The sequence below is a fragment of the Sclerotinia sclerotiorum genome, genomic scaffold (genome assembly GCF_000146945.2).
Source record: "Sclerotinia sclerotiorum 1980 UF-70 scaffold_15 genomic scaffold, whole genome shotgun sequence".
Taxonomy (NCBI): Eukaryota; Fungi; Ascomycota; class Leotiomycetes; order Helotiales; family Sclerotiniaceae; genus Sclerotinia; species Sclerotinia sclerotiorum.
Genome location: NW_001820821.1, coordinates 879 through 17,411, shown reverse-complemented (window position 1 = coordinate 17,411; position 16,533 = coordinate 879). Strand labels below are relative to the sequence as shown.

The 16,533-nt window shown below is 41.7% G+C and overlaps 7 protein-coding genes across 7 annotated transcripts; 3 read left to right on the top strand and 4 right to left on the bottom strand.

The window, feature by feature from the left end:
- Nucleotides 1-1,759: 1,759 nt before the first annotated feature.
- On the top strand, nt 1,760-2,214 carry SS1G_10061 (predicted protein; the record flags this gene model as incomplete). The annotated part of the gene is made up of 2 exons (XM_001588464.1): nt 1,760-1,854; nt 1,989-2,214. The coding sequence occupies 2 exons, from the start codon at nt 1,760-1,762 to the stop codon at nt 2,212-2,214; spliced, it is 321 nt and encodes a 106-aa protein (XP_001588514.1).
- Nucleotides 2,215-3,194: 980 nt separating this feature from the next.
- SS1G_10060 (predicted protein) lies at nt 3,195-3,790 on the bottom strand (the record flags this gene model as incomplete). Its single annotated transcript, XM_001588463.1, has 2 exons — nt 3,195-3,411; nt 3,747-3,790. The coding sequence occupies 2 exons, from the start codon at nt 3,788-3,790 to the stop codon at nt 3,195-3,197; spliced, it is 261 nt and encodes an 86-aa protein (XP_001588513.1).
- A 700-nt stretch (nt 3,791-4,490) lies between these two features.
- SS1G_10059 (hypothetical protein) lies at nt 4,491-5,918 on the top strand (the record flags this gene model as incomplete). The annotated part of the gene is made up of 3 exons (XM_001588462.1): nt 4,491-4,803; nt 5,120-5,264; nt 5,351-5,918. 3 exons carry the CDS (start codon nt 4,491-4,493, stop codon nt 5,916-5,918), a joined length of 1,026 nt encoding a protein of 341 aa, XP_001588512.1.
- A 1,699-nt stretch (nt 5,919-7,617) lies between these two features.
- On the top strand, nt 7,618-9,350 carry SS1G_10058 (hypothetical protein; the record flags this gene model as incomplete). The annotated part of the gene is made up of 5 exons (XM_001588461.1): nt 7,618-7,766; nt 8,032-8,178; nt 8,275-8,566; nt 8,748-8,853; nt 8,935-9,350. 5 exons carry the CDS (start codon nt 7,618-7,620, stop codon nt 9,348-9,350), a joined length of 1,110 nt encoding a protein of 369 aa, XP_001588511.1.
- A 1,395-nt stretch (nt 9,351-10,745) lies between these two features.
- On the bottom strand, nt 10,746-11,176 carry SS1G_10057 (predicted protein; the record flags this gene model as incomplete). Its single annotated transcript, XM_001588460.1, has 2 exons — nt 10,746-10,876; nt 10,939-11,176. The coding sequence occupies 2 exons, from the start codon at nt 11,174-11,176 to the stop codon at nt 10,746-10,748; spliced, it is 369 nt and encodes a 122-aa protein (XP_001588510.1).
- Nucleotides 11,177-12,806: 1,630 nt separating this feature from the next.
- SS1G_10056 (hypothetical protein) lies at nt 12,807-14,681 on the bottom strand (the record flags this gene model as incomplete). Its single annotated transcript, XM_001588459.1, has 3 exons — nt 12,807-14,240; nt 14,337-14,530; nt 14,636-14,681. The coding sequence occupies 3 exons, from the start codon at nt 14,679-14,681 to the stop codon at nt 12,807-12,809; spliced, it is 1,674 nt and encodes a 557-aa protein (XP_001588509.1).
- Nucleotides 14,682-15,480: 799 nt separating this feature from the next.
- On the bottom strand, nt 15,481-16,125 carry SS1G_10055 (hypothetical protein; the record flags this gene model as incomplete). Its single annotated transcript, XM_001588458.1, has 4 exons — nt 15,481-15,673; nt 15,743-15,810; nt 15,904-16,038; nt 16,111-16,125. 4 exons carry the CDS (start codon nt 16,123-16,125, stop codon nt 15,481-15,483), a joined length of 411 nt encoding a protein of 136 aa, XP_001588508.1.
- Nucleotides 16,126-16,533: the final 408 nt, after the last annotated feature.

Genomic DNA, 16,533 nt, shown 5'->3' with positions numbered 1-16,533 from the left:
GAGCAAGCCTTATACTCTTGAATGCGGAAAGTAGGGGGAATGATTGTTTGTAACTTTAACTTTAATAGATTGTTTTGTGTTTGTGACCATATGATGGATGCAACTTCTTGATGGATGCAATTCATTTACCGTGGGAACTGTAAAATGACGGTGATTACCTAAGCCACGAAAGCATGAAGCATTACTAATGTCATCAATCATGTGATATGATGATGTTTGCGGCCACAATCTGACAAGATTACATTTTGATACTTTTTGACCATTAATTATCTTTCAACGTAACTTCTTTTATATATTTTATCTATCCATTTATTCATTATTGGATTCATACATTTAACCTTACTTCATCTCCAAAGTATGACTTCAACTTCAAAGCTCACCATCTTGAGATTAGACTTCATTTGTTCTAGATTACATTACCGATAGTAATAGATTACCTTACATCTGGTACCTAGTATTTGAATTGAAGATGTCTTTCCTTTTCAATCATCTGCCTCCACAGCAGTGACCTTCCAAAATTAGCGGATCATCATTTACTTAGGTATTATTATTCGGCCCTCTACTCTGTGATGATGAAGGTCATTGTTCTAGCCAAAGTATCTTGCACATCTTGTTGTTCCAAATATCTCATCTACAAAGATTCGGACCATCTGTTTCTTATGCGGGCGATAAGACTGTCGATTATCAAACGGCATTGGTCCGTCAACTCCAGCGTCTCTCTGGCCGCAATGGCGACTCACTGTATTCAGTTGGGCTTGGAGGGCCAAATGTAGCGACGTTGGTCGTTTTCTTCCATGAACCAAGTCAAATATTCATACAATGCGGACCAAGCTGGCCACGTTATACTGGATTCGATGCTCCATAAGTTTCTGCCTACAGACGAGTCAAAAGACATTTGGTCAAAATTCGAAACGCCAGCACGGCTTTTCAAGGTCTCTCACGTTTGTTACATGTGATGAAAAGCTTCGTGTTGCCGAGATATGCCCAGGTATGTAAAAGTATGTGGTAAAAATTGTCTATCAAAGAAGTATCTGCCTGGGCACGATAAAGTTCATTCAAAATATTACTTAGCCTCTTTACAAGACTACTTTACTAGGTTGCTTGATAAGGCAAATTATTCTAAGCCGACAAGAAGCGGATTATCAATTGAAGATCACGGTAGTCTATTGTCCAGACCTCTGCCACAATTCTATGGTTGATGGGAGGTGAAAAGACGCAAGCCTGCCTATCTGCGAGGAGCAAGCTGCGACTTCGGTCGATTTATGGATCATATGTTTTCAAAGCTGATCCGCTGAGAACCGCCCACAAAATCCACCCAGAAAAACCGCCCAGAGTTAGAGTGGAGCCAGAGAACAATGTTGGTTTTCTAGGTTGGTGTCAGCCCTTTTTCTCCACTATGTTTTGTACTTCCTGGACCGTGGTCAAATTCTTCTCCTTTCTCCACTGCACAATTGCTGTGTTGGGGAAATTACGTTTATGATGAATCTCGGTAGGGCAGATTGAATCTATGGAGTCCATGGTCGATAGTGACCTATGGCGATAGTATTTATGTATCGTGTCTTCTTCCACTCCCAAACCTTTAGTTTCTTTCTTTTGTGTCCTCAACTTTCATAACTCCATTCCCAATTCTATTGTTGCCAAAAACCACTCATCCGGAGCGCGCTACATCGTCTTACTTTGCCTATCCCGATCTATCCATCTCCTCGTCAAACATCGAATTCATTACCTTCTCAGTTATCCATTACCACGCAAAGCAATTATGGTTGTGAATACTTTCACTCCCCATATCGCGAAGCTCGCCAGGTTCTCACTTGGAAGGTTCACAAATCGCTGGGCGAATGAGGAAGAACTAAAGTTAGTTTCACACTTTCCAATGCCCCTGTCCTTCCCACTTGCTTCTAGATTGGTTCGATTCGAGTATGGAAAGGAACACAGGAATTCGGGATGAGAGTAAAGAAGAGAACTAGACTAACCTAGCATCTATGCAGCAAGCCCTCAATTTTGAAAGACAATAAAATCCCCAAGGATGTACCAGCACAGTGGAGTGTTTTGAGATGGCAATATCAAAGCGAGTTATTGATGGAGATCAAGAGTAGAGATATGGAAAGAGTGAGGCAACAGCAACCCCTGGATGGGGTGATGTTGGGGATGGGGGAGAAAGCGGAGATGAAGGATTTGATGAGCGAGAACCATCTTTGGATGTGTGCTGTTTAAAATGCTGCATTTGTGACATGGGAAGGTTGATTTGGGTGTGGTCAGTAATGCTATGGAGAAGCGTCCTTATTTGGAGACCAATGATTAAAATGCATTATATGGCGTTATATATGGGATGGAAGTCTTTACAACAATACCGATGGCTTGAGGAAATATCAAGTACTCGCCAGATACCAAGGGTATCATTAGACGCATAGAAAAAGACATAGACGAAGCTGCCGGCAGCTTCCTTTGTCTATCAGGCTACTCAGCAATAATACGATATGGGATATAAATACGACTACTCTACACCCTTGCCTGTCGACCAGGAAAGTGATTGCTTATCTCACGCAAATTGCAAGGTTGCCCCCTCCATTCTTGGGCGCCAATGTGTCCAATAGTCCAGACTCCAGAATGCAGTCCAAAAATAAAAGATTTTGGGATATTGAGATTATTTCGACAATTAAACTATCCATTGAATTTTGAAACAATCAAAACAGTCTTCAAAGATTCAAAGCTTGAAAGATCACAATCGGCCTGTAGTCCTGACCATTGACACGGCCTGATGTCCTCTTCACTCAATCACATTCGAAAAGATGGCTCCTGAAGAAAACGTAGAGATAAGCTCATTATCAATAAATAGATGCAGCAATTACATGCTATCCTCCAAAATATGCTCCAGAAACCTCTCGCCGTAACGATAATAAACTCCAAACCTAATGCCGAAAAAGTACAATGCTCTCTAAATGTCCACGGCATCACCTCGTACAGAACGTAACCATAAATCTTACTTGACTCCCACCAACAGGTATTAACTGTCCGAATAATCCGCGATATGATCAACATGCGGTGTTCTTCAATCCTTTATTTTCAATCCATGAAAGTAAGTGATCGCCCTCCTCCTTCCTTTCTAGTCAATCCTATAAGGTTACCCAACGCATCCACATCGAAGGGCAATGACCATATTACAACCCCAATTTCTCAACGACGTATATTAAGAATCACACCGGCCGTTCAATTTCAACAGCCTGTGATGTTGAAGCTCTGAGCTCTTGCGTCTTGTCTGCATATGTATCTTGTTCTGTATTATGGGTGCGCGGTGTCTGGCTTTGGGGTTTGTTATACAGATCGTCTATTTCTTTGCTTTTTTGATAGGATGTTTTTAATTCATCTTCTCGCCGGCGGAGTTCTTTGACGTGGGCTCGGCGGGCTTTGAGCCTGAGGGTGGTGTTAGTATTGGAAATGGATAGAGAGTGTGAGGGCTATTGTAAGGAGTAGGGGTATGAAAAAGAGGAAGGATGTATGGAAAGAAGTTTAGGCTTGACTACTTACTTTTTAACAGCGGGTACTACGCTATACATATCACAAATTGAGTCTTGTTGTAATTCCTCAGAAGATAATGGTTTTCTGAATACTAAGAATACAAAATGCAGTCCTTAACGGTGTGGGGTTTTGTGGATATTGGGGGATGAGGGGTAATATTTGATGGGAGGAATGAAATAAGTTCTTGCAAATAGCACGTAGGAGAAGGACTCACCGGTACATATACATACCCAGTACCTACTAGATGATATGACTCAAATGCATTGACAAACATCAATTTTTAAAGTGTTTTTTTTTTCATCTGAAGTTTAACGTCATTTCAAAAGATCCGATGCAATATCCCTAACTTCACGGTAGTTGGAAAGTTTACTTGGTATATTTCCAACTTCTCCAACCAATTAACAATCGGTGAAAGGGGAGGGGACCTAGCCGGGTTTGCGCGGACACTCTGATCGCTGCCTCTTCGGTCTGTCTATGATTAAAACCTGGACAGATCTCCAATCGAAGTCTCAGATGTAAGTTCTTTCTATACTGATGAAGGACCCGATCAAGATATCAAGATATTATTAACGTTGTTGACTGGAATCGGTGGAGGCAGCTTAGCGTTCTTGGCTCTGGCACTTGCGTAGAGGTGTATATATCTCCGTATGTCGTACTGAACCATGAGCTTTGAAGAAACAATGCTGTCTCATGCCGCTTTATTATGGCGGCAGTTCAAAGTGCTCAGTGATGGTTTGATGGAGAGAGAGAGAAAGAGGGGGAGAGGTGGAGAGAGAGCATCCCGGTTGAACGGTGGGGAAGAACACGCACGTGACAAGCTCAACTCAACATATTAAAGGCGGTGTCCAAAGGTAGTAGGCGGTATAAAAATAAAATATGCAAAATATAGAGCAAAGGGAGGGTCACCAAGGTCAAAACTCAATAAACACAACCATAAAACAATACTGATAGCTCACTCCACACACCTGATAATAATGCCCCCATCACATACTCCTACTTTCAACTATCACGATCACTTTGGAATCGGCAATACTGGCAGACGGAGGGGTATTCGTCCAATTGATCATAATAATGTTACTCCTGTCCCAGGATCTCTTTCATTTGGTGGAGATGCACAAGACGAATTCGATTCGACCGGCACAGACGTTTTAAGTGAAGCAGAAGAAGACGAGGAGGATGAAGAGGAAGGGGAAGGCGAAGATGAATCTGAAGCTGAGGATGTACTTGGGGAAATGGAAAATGTGGATGAGGATGAGGATATAGGCTTGGAGGAAGCGCCAGTTCAAGGTTTGTCTCAATATTTGTTTATCGCTCTTACTCTCAATCTTTCTACAACAAGAACGCAAGTTCGTAAAGGAAAGAGCAAGCACCATCAATCATGACCACAATTACAACGACAAGCAATGTCACAATCACAACCTTCATTTTTCCCTAAAAAATGTCTGCTCGAACTTCCTTCAATCCAATTAATCATCAACTCGTGCCTGGTGAACTACCAGTACACGTTACAGCGCCGCAGCTTGATTTTACTTGATTTCCTGTTTCAAAATAAACGTTTTCACCATCCACTTTACAGCATCCATCTAACTTTCTTCTCATCTAGTCGCCATGGACAATTCGCTGCCATTTGACCCTACCGCACTTGGATTGAAAGAGATTGGAAATTTAGCCAGCTGGACTGTTTCTAGTAGTAAACCCGGTTGCGGTGTTCTTGCACTCAGAGACGATGACACCAATTTATTTTGGCAGTAAGGACTTTGCGATCTTCTTAACTTCACCATCTTCTCTAATGCGCACAAAGTTATGGGACATTCACTAACATGCTCTGCTCCAGATCCGATGGACCTCAACCCCACTATCTGAATATTCACTTTGCCAAATTCGCAAAGATCCGTGCCATTCGTATCTTTCTGGATTTCGAAGCCGATGAGTCCTATACACCGACGCGTATACAATTGCTTGGAGGCACAGGCTACCATGACCTAATTCCATTCTCCGAACTCTCGTTTGTTCAACCCAAGGGCTGGATTGATGTTAATCTTGACCATGTGGGGGGAGGCTCAGATGGCAAGACACTTCGCGCATTCATTATACAAGTCAAGGTGTTGGAGAACCATCAAAATGGAAAGGATACACATGTTCGTGGACTGAAAATTTATTCTCACGATGAACGACATGAATCTCCCCCACCATCGTGTTTTGAAGATGGTGGTGACTCTTGCTCTTCAATCGATCCTAACGACTTCAGAGGACCCGACGATGATCTTGAGAGCGGAGATGCAAGTGGTGATGATGATCATTTCTGGAGGGATTTTACACATGCTAGAATGGGTGGACTCAAAATGCCAGACCTAAGTGGTTTGAGTGAACCTGGATTCATGTCCGAGCCAGAGTTGCGGTAAATAAGTTACAATCACCTGCTGGTGTTTTTGGAGTTGTGGGAGTTCTTAAGATACCCTGGGTTTATATAACGGTAGTGAATAATGATTTTATGATAAGAAGAGCAACTTTCCCGACTCTAGAGCATCGTGCTCTATTGATGGACATCCTTCGAAAGTTTGAGGGGCTTGAAGTTGATCAGTGGCAAAGGATCTCTACACGGCGGCCGCAGCATGTTCTTTCAAGAGTGTATACACATCTTTTCTGTTGGTTAATTGTGGAATTTGAGTGAGATTCCATTCAACTATGTACATGTTTGTGGAGAACAACTATTCACTATAACTTTCCTATCAACTACTCGTCGCTCGAGCTTACTCATATCGTTTTTGACTCCTCATCGATTTCGCTGCACCATACGTACCCAAACACATTCAAGTCTTTCCATTACTCATCAATATAGCACCGCTATAGTTGCGTTACATAACGAACATCCATGGTGGAGACGCCCACTGATTATCGTGGCTCCTCAACATCAGCAAGAAAAGCAAGAAGATGCATTTCTATTCCCTGCTTAAGTATGATGAGCACTTTTTCCGGGTTTGTCTCGGGCTTTAGTAACCTCCAATGCGTGCCATCATCTATCGAGAATCATCGTAGTGGTCACATCCCTGTGCATGAACAGCTTCAAAGCCACGGCGGTCATCGACACAGCTCCACCTTGGCGTGTAAGTTCCTCCCCTATAGGGTAGGGTGTCTAAAAAAAAAAGCTTAGGAAATCCTATTATTATTCCTGGATCCGCGTCTCTGTTCTTGATAACAGTTGAATGATGCTCTCTATCAATTACCATCTCAAGGGATTGTCTAGCTTAGTCGCTTTTGTAATCTCTACGAGTTGTATAAGCTTTGTTTCCGCTTGCTTACACGATTAAAAGCCATCTTTCGTTTGTGCGACTAACCATCAGGTCACAAGTGCAAAAAGTAACTGTAATACCTTGGGAATTGATCCGATTCAGCCAGTAAGTATTATTGAAAGAGCCTTGAATGTGAAAGAAATTAGGAAATTGAAGAATTGAAACGATCAATAACGTTCTTTGGTAGAAAATGGGTATAATGAATGGAAATATTGTACCTGATGTTTTTTCACGTTGCTAAACCTACCCAGAAATTCAAGAAAGTGTGTTCTGTGGCCTGATTTATGCCCAATTATGGTGCTTTATGTCGCTGTGAGAGGCTTAAGGAGAACTGTCTCAGGAAATATTCACCATGAAAGAAGCTTGGCTTGGTCGAATTTTAGCAATATTACTCGGTTATGAAAGGATTATGGGCCGAATATTACCTAGATCAGAAAGCCTGTCAAGCAAGCGCTACGGCACCAAAGGCTGATTTCGTAAAACATTGATTCATGGCTGAATATCCAAGAGTTATGTCTTTTGAAAGCCATGATGTTGCAAGCAGATATAAATGATGTGCAATTCACCCTCACAGTACCACTGAAAGAAACTGCATCTCATTTTTTATCTGAGGAAGACTCAATACAATTAGACCCCTCTATAACTCGAGCTGTATCATGTGAGTCAAGTCCCCGTCCCCCTTACCCGGAAAACCTAAGTAAGAAATAAAAATTTCAAAGAGTGCCATATTCACATAGAATGTGGCTTCTGCGTCTTCGTATTACATTTTCCAGCCTGTGTTCAATCCGATTGTAACGTCAATCATCCCAAAATGCCTACCCCTGCCTACTATTCTAGATGCCCACCCTTTCCCTCCGATATTCGAGTCGCAAACGTTCCTGTTTTCTCCTTCGCTAAGCTTGCAGTCAACGACCATTATGAGTCTCACGCTCTCTTCGAAGCGAGTCGTCACATAGGCTTGTGAGCAGCCACAACCCTTTCGTTCTACAACTTTTCCAATCTCGTCTCCTTTTGTGAATACTTCAGGGTGATGCAATGTTTGATACGCGCTTAGCGCAAAAAGTCTATCAATCAATTTGCCACATGATTCAATATCATATTGCACTCTCAGCTAGGGCAATGCTGGTTATTTATCTTTCACCACATTCCTCCCCATTCAAGCAAAATCACAGATTTTGCCTCTGAACATTCATTTACAGAAATTTACTGACTGTCAAAACTTTAGCTTTCACCTTGACTTTACCGACTGCCTTTTCGGAGATGAATTTCTCAAGTGCACGGAAGAAATGTTTGACTTGAATGCAGAATTACATGCACTCTCCAAGGAGGAGCTCACAGAATACGCTTACAATCCTCCTATCTCACTATTTCGGTACTGAAAACCTTTTCATGATTAATCCCTTTATATCCTCGAAGTTTTACGCTGCCCAAGAGCTTTAGTTGACCACTATCGTTGTTAAATATCTAGCTATAAACCCTTAGGCTACCACAAAATTGGCAAAACAGGAGACAGAGTTGAGCTATACGGGATTAGTCGTGATGATATAACTGGAGTTTCTGAGCCCCTTATTAACCCCATCTGCATCGAACGTTCTCGTCCACAATTGAGAAACTACATCGAACAGGCCAATGCAGTCGTGTGCATAATTCTTGGGCATTTGGAAAAGCATTTGAAATTGCCACTGGGAACATTTTCAAAGCTGCAACCAATGACAAAACCAAGTGGAAGTGTTTTGAGGATGTTGAAGTATGAGCCACAAGTAAGCAAAATCTTTTCTTATACTGCTTTTCTATGGCCAATGTTTGATAGGCTCTCAAGGGATATAATCATTATTCACATCTTCTAGTGAAGAGTAGCTGAAGCTATGGCCCATCTGCTTCATTGCAAACTTTGTTCTATGCTAAATATCTGTACATCAAACTGTGCTGACAATCAACCAGCCGCCTGATGATCGTCGTACTGCCATGATGGGACACACTGATATCACCGCGCTCACCCTTCTTTTCAGCGCAACCGGAGGACTTCAAATCCTTAATGATGACGCAGGTATGATTAACAGCTCACGATATCTTGATTTCTCTTCAGTCTTGTAACCGAGTAATAACTAATTAAAGCTTCATAATTTAGACCCTCATCTTGAGTCGTCCTGGACTCACATTAAACCGAAGCCATCCACTTGTATAGTTAACCTGGGCGATTCAATGGTCGAGTGGACTGGTGGGATTCTTCGCTCCGCTATGCATCGTGTTATCTCTGCTCCAGGTGACCAGGCATTCACAACCCGATATGTAGTTGGTTATTTTGCCCGTCCTGCCGGTGATTCTCTCATGAAACGTCTCGCACCGCCTGAATACCCCTCTTCTCTCGTACCACCAGTCGAGGACGAAAAAGACTCTGGAAATGATATGAATGCTAAAGATTGGGAGTGGCATAAACTCTCATCGGTTAAGGCAGGTAATCTTGGAGGAAGCTTAGGCGGTAAACCGTTTGAGCCGAAGAGAGATTTGAAAGAGTTGTTCCCAGTATTTATCGATGCTGCTTGAGGATTATGTTATTGAATTTAAGATTCGCATGTCGGCTTTGTTATGGCAGAGGACGTTGAAATTTGTTTAGTTCTACTGTTCAGTTTCCTTTCGTTTACCGGTTGACTTTGCAAAACATCGACTATGGCACTCATTTTTCTATCTTTCATTCTAGCTACCTAATGCAGCCAAGCAAATCGAAACTATCATGGCTTTGCTACCTACCTGGAATCTAATTTTAGTCTTGGCAGATGGCTATATGATTTTGGATGCGAATATTTATTATAGGAGTACAAAAGTTGGTGTATGTACTTGACTTTGATATTTCGCGAAAATAAATTTGTCTCATTTATCACCGCCACGAATATCATCTTGGTTTTTTCCTTACGTCTGAAGCTTTCCAAATATTCGATCGAGTCACATGCATTAGACTGTGTGTAAGGAAAAAGGAATGAGTCGATGATAGTGGTATTTTTGGCGATAGAATACTTTATTCGACCTATAAAATCGTCACTTGTGATGAATCCAAATGAAATGTAACATTGATTTAAGTTTGAGAAAAAGAGTGAAAAATATAAAACTTCAGTATCCATTGTAAATCTTGATATCTTTGAATTTCGTCAGCAAGCTTAGCAGGGCGCTTTACTTCAACACTTTGAAACCACTCTAGCCGCCTGTTTCCCCCCCTAGCAGCTGCCACTTCTCTTGCTCAAGACGCCTGGCTCAATTTCTGATCCAGTTCATTCATTCCAGCTGCCTCTTCTTTCCATGGCGCATTTCACACTTTCGCATATTCTGTGTTTAATGGTTACATTCTCACAGTGCCTAATAAGAGGACTCCTATTGAATTTCTGAGTCTAGATTGCTAGATAACATTATTGTCCCAGTGAAAATATTGCCTACTGGTATGTGCTAGGATAACCTGGAAAGAGACTGTATACTGGCGAGGTTTCCATGAAGCAGTTAACGATGATGGCTAATACAGAACCAGATTGCCGAGCTGAAAATTTATACGCAACGTCTTTGTGCCGGGTAATAGTGGTGAATGATATCTTGATGCTATATTGATACACCGTTTCAAGTCACTTGCAGATGCCGAATATGCTGACACGATAATATCACCCAACAACTGATTTCGACATTAACCATGAGAGATGACATAATAGTATTCGTTTACCATGAGTATTCATGAAACCATACTTTGATTTGTATAACATGCATGATTTGAAAGAAACAATAGTCACAGATATTGAACTTAAACATTTGAAGAGTCTAGAGAGAATATCTAAATTGAAAGCAGCGCACTAACTCTTCGTCTAATTTCAGTGTCACCATAAATACTTTAAAATGGCGAAATACCATAGAGTTGCCCATACATTTGGTACGCCTAGTTGAAACATATGCGGAGTGAAAACCTCAGTGAGGACATGTATAAGTTCGGACATCAGGCCAAACTGAATTCTCATTTCCCAAGCTCACCAGCGACAACTCATCTTTTTGAACCCATGAATCTGACGTAATAATCGTGCTTTGATGCTTATACGCTTCTATTTATTATTTTGAATCAAATTGCGTGCATAACATCGGGACAGCAACCAAGGGTACTTACTGTTGAGGATATCGAGTAAATCTAAACATATCAGAGCGAGTAACCCAAGCGGTAGAATTTGCCCGAACCCCCATGTTGACTCATCTCCAATTACAAAACTTTGGTTAGATAACTTCGAATCGATGACATCAAAAGTATTCCATGCTGCCAATCCAATATATCCGATAACTATTAGTACTGATCCGTTGTCACCCCATGCCCACAGTGCGAGAATTTGCCAAAATACATGCCAGACCATGTAAAATATCTTTCTCAAAGCATGTAATATGACCCTCAAGGCAATTGGCCAATGGTTGGTATGAAACTCCACCACTGTCCAGAATTTCAATGCGCGCTGCTGACTTTCGTTGGACAAGTTATTCGAGGTATTCGCGATGAAGTCCAAAAAGCCCTTCAGCCATTGCCATTTGTTAGATAGGGACTGCGCAACCTGTTGCATAAAATAAAATAACATATACACAACTTCAAAAGAAATACCCACGATCCAAAAGTACTGCGAATTAGTTGGTGATGGTTCATGTGAGAGATAACAATGACCACTTTCTTCGGAATCCCAATGGTTTGCGGCGTCAAGAGTAGTAACGATTTGATAATAAATGGACAATAAATCACTGATCAGAATAAAGACCCAACGTGTCCAAAAGTAAAAGCTCCTCCCGCGTCCGTAATGTTCCGAGTTAAGATAACCCGCCCGAGCAGCCCAAAATGCGTTGAGTGTAAGAAGCCAATAACTGGTAATGAGAGACTGGTGATAGAATGACATATGATGAAACTCAGCTATCCCTGCAATGATTATAGTGGTTCCTGTAACAAGCTGGAGGTCACACAATCGATCCAATGCCATCTGAGAGAATAATTGAAGCCGTGGTTGGGCATCGCGAAAGAGACTTAGAAATATAGCAAGCAGGCATCGGACGGCATAAAGGCTGATCTGAATGCCCCTAATGAATCTTGGAAATCTCCGTTCAACAGATGATGATATATAGACTCTTGTGAGCTTGACCGTATATTTCCCAACGTGCTCGGCCGTGGTTCCAGAAACAGAAGAAAGAAGTTTAAGACGAAATCTTGATGACATAAGGCAATATAATTGGATACATGCCACAAAACTAGTGACCCAGGCTGTGACTAGAAAACTTGTCATAACCTTCAAGATCTGTCAGAAAAGGCGTGATAGAATATCATGAAGTGACTTACTCTGGGTTTCGCAATATCTGGATCCGTATTAAAAGGCGCGAAATACTCCCACTGATCACGAGTATTTTTCGCCATTAGTATTACATTGATACGATGCAGAGGAGGAAATTTCTGGTGTTTGTTTGAATAGAGTATTGAGGCTGGTAACTTTCCCCTGGAATGTATCAAGCCACACGGCTGATTAAGATGAAAGCAAAGTAAATGATGAAAGAAGTATACTGTGCATCATCAACTTATCCTTTCAACTCTATTAAAAATTGACAAATAGTAGTGTTCTTGTATCACAATGCATTGGTGCTTCGTGTAAGATGAAAGTAATTATGTCCTGAAAATGCTGTGGAATAGTACTTCATCCTGTAACAAATCTGGCTGAAAGAATTCCATACTCTAATGACTATTGGACACCGGCTAAATTGTACTTTAAGGATGGATAAGTCTGTCACTTTGACGATCTAAATACTTATATGTTGGCTGGGAGAAAACAGCGTCATTGAAGAATTTTGAGTGTATATTAAGAAGTCTTTAACGGTACCCTATTAAATGTCAAACCACATGTTATACGTTCTACCCATATCTGACCCAGATGTTCATAGCCGACATACATGTGCATCAAGATTAATCATTAAACCAGTTTCACATCAAAAACCCGTTCAATACGTTCCCCTGTGGACCTAGACTTCCTCGGTGACCCTAGCAGATCGACCGATTCCTGTCGCCAATTTCTCCTTTTCCAAGTTCTCTAATTCCTTGATCTTTCGTGCTTTGAGCTCCTGACAAAATACACTCCCCTCCCTAATACGATCACCCTTCCACATAAACAACAGCGGTATTCCGCACATGAGCAGACTCAGAAAGGCAAGCAGACTACTTGCCCATGGCACTCCCAGTCTGGAGTACATAGGCTTGGCCGCAAATGGCAACACCGCACCAGCCAAGCTTCTACAGCAGCTCGATGCAGCCATAGCACTCGCGGCAAAAACTTCATAGGCATCTGTCAAATAGTTGATTAATGCGACGAAGATTAGAATAAAGCCCATTCCAAATGGAATACCAGCCAACATCGGAACATAAAAAGGAATTGAGACATGAGATGTCCAGCCCAACCAGAAAAGCGAAATCACATAAAGAGGTCCACCGAAAAGAGCTAGCGGAAGTCGTCGAGATTCTTCTTTTTTAGTCCAAGGTTTATTGGCTGCTTGAGCTTTGCGGAGATATGTATCCCACCAGAGAAACACAATGGTAGCTAGAACGGCACCACCGGCAATCGGAAGGAACATAAGACCAGACACACCAGATGATTGACCATAAATTCCTTCAAAGATAATGGGAAAAGCCTCAAAGTACATGTAGAATATCCCATACGCCAGGGCGAGGTAGGAGCAAGCGGCCAAAACAATAAGTTCGAAAAATAGCATGCGAACAGGTCGCGTGAAAGTCACGGTTATCATTTGTTTCAAGTCTTGCTTTTCTAGCTCGATGGGCGCAAATATTTCTGGATTACCTGTTTCCTTGCGCAATTTCTTCGCGCGTTTAAGGAGTAGAACAGGACCATAGGTTTCCGGAAGAAATACGAGAGGAATCCAAGATGCACCAGCGACAATCAAACCGATCCAGAACGTCCAACGCCAACCCAGCGCAGGAGATATATATCCCGATATGATTGGGGCCGCTACAGGACCTACACAAGTACCTCCAGTAAAGACCGCCATAGCTCGCCCTCTTGGGACTGGATCCTTGTATATATCTGCATAGATACCTCCACTGACAGAAATAGGGCTACTTGCGTTGATACCGGCAAGGATACGAAATGCTAATAGCCCTCCCCACGTTGGTGTTAAGGCGCAACCTAGAGTGAAAACAGTGTAGCCGAAAAAGGTTGCCAACATGATATTTCTTCTTCCATACTGTTCTGATAATGGGCAAAATACCAAAGGTCCAAGGACATATCCAAGGAGGTACATTGATATTGGTAATATTTGCGCAGAATCCGATGTTATGTGAAAGTGTGGAGCAATATATGGGATTGCATTTGAAGGTAACGAAGAACCCATGGTACTATTGATCACCACGAGCATTCCTACGAGAACGATGTAACACTTCCGCGCCTATGCATCAAAATCAGTCGATGTCTTCAATTTCATTTTCCTGAACATCCCACAGAATGTTCTCTTGACATTTTCCAAAACAAGATATTAACGCACCGAGGACCAGTTGTATGGATTTTCCGGGTCATTCACCTCCCAATGTATTACTTTCTTGCGGGAGCCTAAGATGCTGGATGCGGATGAATCCGGTTGAGATATTTGGTTGTCTTTACCCTCAATATCATATCGTATCTCCGCGTCGTCATGGTCAATTCGGGAGATTATTCGAGAAAGTCTACTCTCATGCCGTTCTATATTTCGATCAGTAAATGTCCACAGTTCCGAGTATTGAATGACGCAGTTACCAATTGGTGCATGATCTGTTTCTGAATCATTTGCAGGCACCTCATTCTTACCAACCCCCGTTGCTTCAATTGTATTTTCCCGGTCTGCGCTGGACATTGTTGGTTTCTCGGCTGGCCTCGTCAAGCCAAATAGTTGAACCTTGTGTTACTTTTTGGTACGTCCTAGGTAACCTTGACGAAGTTTGAAGTCATGAATAGAGTCAAGTTTTATTTTGAGTAGAGGAAAGAAAGAGTAAAATGAATTGATGTAAAATGTAAAAGAGAGCCACCTAACTTGTGATATACTTGACAGAAAAAATAGGTCCTTCACCGGCCCCTAAAATTAATGTTCCCATAATTACACTGGATCTGATAACAGAAGGATCATTGCTAGCGTGTAAACCCTTAATTCTAACTTTCTAAAAGTGCAGCTCTCCACTGTCGAATGTTTGCTGCGGGTCCACTGCATGTCTTCAACGTTGTGTTGAAAGAAAAGATGGTGCCGTCACAACCGCAAGGATTGCTGTTAACCAGATTTCATGAGCGAGCGGCAGATGTCCAAGGGAATTCTTCAAGCTAGTGTATGTGATAACAATCCCTCAAGCTTATGTAAAGTCCCGATGCTTCAAGGCGGGTGGACCAAGCTCAGTACTCTGTCAGATGAATTCGGATTAGTTCTATGCGGTGCATTAAAAATGGGTCGCGGTGAGGGAGAAAAATGTGGGAAGCAGCTTCTGATCGGTAAATGTTTCGGGTACGCAAGAACATGCTTTGGACCCTATACAGAGGATGATACTTGAGTATATGCCGCTCAACTGTCCCGGGCTACTTGTTGTTGTGATTGGGTCACCTCGTGGCTATGTTGTGGAGCTTTTTTTGGATCCTTGGGGTTTTCGTGTGAAAATTATTTCGACAATCTATGTTTCCAGATTGATACTTCGACCAAATCTAGCATATAATTCCACCTTCAATTGTGTCATTTCCTCCCTGATTGTAATAAGCTTTTCTTCGACCAGTGTTACTTCCTCCTCGATATTCTCTGTCGATTTTGTGAGCAATTCCTGAACTTCTGGTAGTGGTAGGGAAATAAATGAATCTCCGATTTTGTAACTTCAAAATGTCAGTCTGATTCAACGTATGGTATCTGACCAAATGAAGGAGGATGGAGGTTTGTCGTACGGTATCAGTTCATCCTCGTCTGCCAACTCAAGTTCACCCGAAACATCATCGAGGTCTTCCTTTTCTTTCTATTCAGGAACATGGTCAGCAACTCAATCTGCATCATCTTTTGCGGATTATGAGGTTGAATGATTGATGGCGGATATCTTAATTGTACTGACATGTTTTGACTTTAACTCCTCCTCCAGACCAATTTCCCTTTGGTGTAGACGACTGAATCGATTGATTTTGTCTTGATCCTCTCTTCGTACTTCGACCTCATCTGCGCCAACTGCAGCCTCATCTTCTTTTGATAACTGGATAGATTGTTAGGATATGATATGATATGTGGTATCGGGGCAGGCAAATATATGAAGTGGTTATATTACCATACGACGTTGCATGTTTGCGGTTGTAATGGTTGTCGAAGTGGTTGAGGAAATATTCTGGAGATGATTTATGACCTAGGTATCTACTGTAGGTACGGAGTATGTAGATAGATACCTCGTAGGCGTGGGGAAAGCTTTAAAGTTTTGACCTTAGGCTGTCATAATTATTTACCCCACCAACCCTTAAGATCTATCTATGATCTTATATACCTTATTGGGAATTGGGGGTATTTATATTGATTACTCTTCCACTCCTATATTCGAAACTGAAATACAACAAATGAAATTATTAGAGCGATTATATAATAAATATAAAATCGAAGCCCTCTAAATAATTCCAATCAGATTAAATAATACTGGATTAAATAGAAATATCGATGAAATAGAAAATAATTGAATTTGAAAGTGTGACGGAAATCCCTG